At 45.6% G+C, this 5,251-nt stretch overlaps 1 protein-coding gene across 1 annotated transcript; it reads left to right on the top strand.

Moving 5' to 3' along the window:
- The first annotated feature begins 1,322 nt into the window (after nucleotides 1-1,322).
- On the top strand, nucleotides 1,323-3,470 carry MRPS33 (mitochondrial ribosomal protein S33). Its single transcript, XM_049775844.1, has 2 exons — nucleotides 1,323-1,559; nucleotides 3,325-3,470. The coding sequence occupies exons 1-2, from the start codon at nucleotides 1,345-1,347 to the stop codon at nucleotides 3,428-3,430; spliced, it is 321 nt and encodes a 106-aa protein (XP_049631801.1). The 5' UTR covers nucleotides 1,323-1,344; the 3' UTR covers nucleotides 3,431-3,470.
- Nucleotides 3,471-5,251: the final 1,781 nt, after the last annotated feature.

The raw sequence follows: 5,251 nt of genomic DNA, 5'->3' as shown, positions 1-5,251 counted from the left end.
AATTTATCACATAAGTTTTATATATAAGCTGCGTTGTCTACGTATTACAAATATTAATGTCAGCATTCTGCCTCTGGGAGAAAAAAGAGCTTCAGCTAGTTTACAGCAAAAGACAAAATGGAAGATAAGACCTGGATAATCAACCTCTAAGTATCTTTCAATAAGATGAATCTTGAGCTGTTGAGAGTCTATTTCGTTAAGACTCCTGCTTGTTTTTCCCAAATGACTTTCAGTCTCTAGGCAGAATTCAGCTCAGCAACCTAGAGGCTAAATGACCTCATAACTCATTAGCAGTTCTCAGAACCATCTGGAGCCTTTGAGGAGAACAGTGTTCAAAGGACTGATAATAAAGACAACGGCTTAATTATTTCTCTACCATGATTAAACCCTTAGATGGTAAGCAGTCAGCATATTTATTTTGCAGATCGCTACGGTACATGTTTTCTAAAGGTTTAATAATCATGCTGCAGTAAGGTGATCTACCCTCCCCCCTGCTCTTCATCTAGCTTCTAAGCAGGTAAAAACTACCACTAAATGATCACCAAATAATTCACAGCATGAAGTGCTGGAAGGATGGACTAAAGGGTGCAGATGTAAAGAGGCACAAAGACAATAAGAACCTTTGAGTCTGTGGCTAGTTGACAATCCCAGACCTAAACGTGACTTGCCTAGGTTTTTCTTCTTTTGATGGGAGGGTTTTTGTTTCATTTGTTTGTTTTGGGGCCACACCCGGCAGTGCTCAGGGGTTACTCCTGGCTCTGCCCTCCTCTAGAAATGGCTCCTGGAAGACTTGGGCGACCATATGGGATACCAGAGATCAAACCAGTATCAGTCCTGGGTCATGTCAGTCCCGGTTCGGCACCATGCAAGGCAAATGCCTTATCACTGTGCTATCACTCAGGCCCCATTTGGTGGAAGATTTTTTTTTTAGGTGTTCCTTGACTTCAAACTCAGTTGTAATGCTTGACAGGAAAATTATTTCCCTTCATCTATCTCTAAGATCTCTTACCATTTATTCACTATCAATAAATTTTGGGACCAGAGTGGTGGCACAAGCAGTAGGGTGTGGGAGATTTTTGTTTGTTTTCATTTGGGGGCCACACAGGGCTTATTCCTGGCCCTGTGCACAGGGATCAATCCTGGTGGGGATCAGGGAACCATATGGGATGCAAGGGTTCAAATCGGGTTGGTCATGTGCAAGATCAGTGCCCTACCACTGTACTATCGTTCCAGCCTCCTGTTATTTTTCATATTCCTAAGTGATTGTCACCAGCCTTGATTTCTTCCACTAACCTGTTTGGCTTCCTATTTTTCATAGGGTCGCTGCTCCCTGTTGCCCCAAGAATGTCTTCACTCTCAGAATATGCCATGCGCATGAGCCGGCTGAGTGCCCGACTGTTCAATGAGGTTGCCAGGCCCACAGATGCCAAGTCCATGAAGGTGGTGAAGTTGTTCAGTGAACAGCCCTTGGCCAAGAGAAAGGAAACTTATGACTGGTACCCCAATCACAATACATACTTTGCTCTCATGGGCACGCTTCGGTTTTTTGGCCTCTACAGGTAATAACCAAAAATATATCCAGAGATTCTGCCAAAACTCTATACCTTACTAGAGTTGGGGTTTTGTTGTTGTGCTCTTTAATAGAAAAGGTAAAGAACTGCTATTTCTATTTTGTTTTGTTGTTTATTGTTATAGCCAGATAATTTCAAAGATTTCTTTTGGGGAAGTAAGACTGTGTGAAAGAAAACTGCTTTCAGGAGAATCTCTAGAATGGGCACATGAGAATCAAGGGAGATAAGGCATCTGGTGTGAAAAAGTAACTTGGGGGATTGGAAACTGGCTGCCATTGATGCAGTCCTGAACTGTAAGATGCTGAGTAGTTGGTCAATCTGAAAGCAGTCTGAAAACAGGCAAAGCCTTCCAGTGGCCTGCTGCCAGAGCCATGGGTTCTTGCTGGGATGTGGAAATTTCTGCCTGTAGAAAGGCCTCCAGACTAATGAATAGGACCCTAGTCTTTGCTCTGAGAGTTCTTGCTTTCTGTTTTACTCCTCTGGCATCTGTTAGTTCTTCCTCCTTGGGGGAGAATGGGGTACACACCCAGCAGTACTCAGGGCTTCTTCCTGGCTCTGCACTCAGGAATTAACTTTTGGTGATGTATGAGGAACCAAATGGGATGCCGGGGATTAACCGGCCATGTGTAAGGCAAATGCCCTACCCACTGTACTCTCTCTGGCTCTTGTCCCTTTTTTTCAGGCTCTAGAGACAGTGCAGTGGATAAGATGTTTGCCACTGGGGTTCAGTTCCCAGCCCCCTAGATGGTCCTCTGAGCCCTATCAGAAGTGATCCTTCCTGAGTGCAGAATCAAGAGTAAACCCTAATGACCACCTGATGTGAGCCCTGAAAAGACCACACATTTTTGTTCTGGCTGCTCTGTTGAGAATAAGCCATTTGACTGGAAAAATGGCACAAGAGTTTAGGCTCGTGGCTTACATGCAGCCAACTGGCTTGAACCCTGGCACTGCACACTTTGCCCATCCGCTGATCACACCTGTTGTGTGAAGCTTCACACCTCTGTGTCTCGGAAATTAGTCTCAGGCCCAGTCCGGGTAAGTCCTCCAATAGCTGGGCTGCTGCAGGGGAGGAAACCCTGAGTTCCTCCCCAGCACCTCAGTCCCCATCCACACCCCCTGCTTTGCATCAGTGGTCCCCAGCACAGAACTGCCTGCACTACCAGGTGAGGCTGAGTAGCATCAGGGGTAGCACCCTCGCTTCCATAAGCACTGTGGTGGGAGGCATATTATAGGCATGGTGAAAGGTCACCCTGCATTTGGATGTGTAGCTGGTGTTTGAACCCAGGACATCCTGATGTTGCCTCATTCTTCATGTGTCTGGTAACAGGCCACAGACTTTAAGGAACACAGACTCCTTTAGTACCTGGGTCCCTGCCACACTGAACTTTGTGTGGACTCTCAGGCAACTTGTGATGGATGCTTCTGGATTCCTATTTTCTGCCCCTCTCTGGGCTTTGTCTTGATGTTACAGGGATTTCTGGGGTATTCAGTAATGCTGGGTCATACTCTTGGTTGATTTTGGAGTGTAACTGCCTCTGTCTGGGGACCCTGACTTGGAAATGAACTGTTTTGAGCTGTGTTTATGAGGTTTGGGGCTCCATCCTTCATTCCCACATAGGGAGTGTCTTTCCCCAGCCCAGAATCAAACTCTGACTCCACTGGTATGTTGGGAAACCCCATCCTGCTCAGTGGAGAAGTCAAGGGACTGATGCAAGATGGGTCAGCTTTAATTCTCACTTCTTCCTTTATTCAGAGATGAGCACCAGGACTTTAAAGATGAACAGCTACGACTAAAGAAGCTACGTGGAAAAGGGAAACCGAGAAAGGGAGAAGGAAAACGAGCCTCCAAAAAGAAATAGAGCTGGGCTGCCAGAAGCGAAAGCCGGTCCAGTATCTCTGGGTCGGAGGCAGCATCAGCTTCCTGAGTCAAAGATGTAGAAGAGCCATCTCCTCATGGTGACAGCCATTCTGGGCCAACTAAAACTGGTTTCTTGGACACAGTCGAATCCTGCGAGATTATTTGGGCCTTGTTTTTGCCATTGGAGGTTGATGATCTCAGTCTCTAAAGAACCAAGCACATCAATCATTATTTACCTATACCTTGGGGATGGGGCAGGATGTTGGGAGAGGAAAGATGGGTCAGTCGTTAAATGAGTTTCCTGGAGTCTGCTAGAACTTCTGTTTTGTCTCCCCACTCCCTGGCGCCAAACGCCTTCATCTCCCTTCCTCGTCATCCACTGTCTCACCACCAAGCTCACAAACTTTAAGTGCCTCTCCACCTACTCCTTTGACAAGTACTAATCACAGATTTGTGGCATGAGGTGCTGTTCCTGACCACACAGCACTTAAGACCTTGGTCCTGGCAATAATTGTAGTTAGCAAGATTCCTCATAGAATCTTCCGTCTCATAGGGGAGAGTCTTATTATACAATTGCTTTAAATTCTATGAAGGAGAAACCTTGACTTCTGTGAGAGTGTAGATGAGCCAATGGATTTGTCAGAGAGAAACAAGAGACCCAGACTTACTAGGTGGTCTCTGAGCTACCTTGATTATGTTTATATATATTTAAGCTGAGCCTTGAAATAAGAGTTGGGTAGAAGACAGGCTGGGAGAGGAAGATGTTGGAGGCACCTTGCAGAGCTATACAATCATAAATAATCTTGTTCCCAGAAGTGAAAACAGACTAGTACTAAAGGTGGATCAAGTGGCCAGGCTGTCCTTGGAAGGCACGTTCCCAAATTCCAGTCACCAATGGCTGAGACACTACTGCAAGGAGGGGGGTGGGATTCCCAAAAGTTTTTTTTATTGCATTTTCTTTTATTTATTTGCTTATTTTTGGGTTTGGGTGCTCTGAGCTCCATCAGGAATCACGCCTGGCAGTGCTAAGCTTGAACCTGGGTCAGCAACATGCAAGGTAAGCCATTATCTCTCTGGCCCAGAGATAGATATCTTAAACTCCAGGGTTAAAGTAACCAGGAATTTAGTCAAGGATCAGCTAGGAATCTTTGGTCAAGGTTTAAATTCTTTGTTTTCCCTCCAGTATTCAGGGTTTTGTGTGCTTTTTTCTGGTAGACTGGACTGAAATTGTACATTCTGGGATGTCGTGGTGATCCACTCACTAGTTTAAATCTAAATCTCTCTACCTTGGTTCAATCCAAGGTGCTTGCCTTGTATATGAATGGCCCAGGTTTGATCTCCAGCACTGCACATGATTCCCTGAGCACACTCAAGTGTGGCCCCAACTCCCTCCCCACTAAAAAGAACCACAAAATTACTAGTTGATACAATGAATTTGGAATTAAAAGCAACATTCTTTTGTGGGGAGCACACCTGTTGGTGCTCGGGTTATTCCTGACTCTTCATTCAGAAATTGTACCTGACAGGCTCGGGGACCACATGAGATGCTGGGCATTGAACCCAGGTCCATCCTGGGTCAGTCACGTGCAAGGCAAACACCCTACTGCTGTGCTATCGCTCCGACCCCCTAATAGCAGTGTCAGAGCACATGCTATGGAAGACCCAGGTTTAATCTCCAGTACTGCAAGGATCCTTGAGCACTATGAGGTGTAGCCCCAAAATAAACTGCTTTCCTTACCACCATCCCCGAAAATAAACAGAACTCTTACTACTAGATTTGTTCCCAAGGGAGTGTTAGAAAATAGTTACTAAGACATTTTTC

This window comes from Suncus etruscus, chromosome 1 (genome assembly GCF_024139225.1).
Source record: "Suncus etruscus isolate mSunEtr1 chromosome 1, mSunEtr1.pri.cur, whole genome shotgun sequence".
NCBI lineage: Eukaryota > Metazoa > Chordata > Mammalia > Eulipotyphla > Soricidae > Suncus > Suncus etruscus.
The sequence above is the reverse complement of the archived record's forward strand: the minus strand, read 5'-3'. Positions and strand labels throughout refer to the sequence as shown.

Bases quoted from the DNA above. Each gene is read 5' to 3' on its own strand.
- MRPS33 (XM_049775844.1), top strand. From the start codon at position 1,345: ATGTCTTCACTCTCAGAATATGCCATGCGCATGAGCCGGCTGAGTGCC. The intron at 1,560-3,324 runs GTAATAACCAAA...TCCTTTATTCAG, and splicing joins CGGTTTTTTGGCCTCTACAG to AGATGAGCACCAGGACTTTA.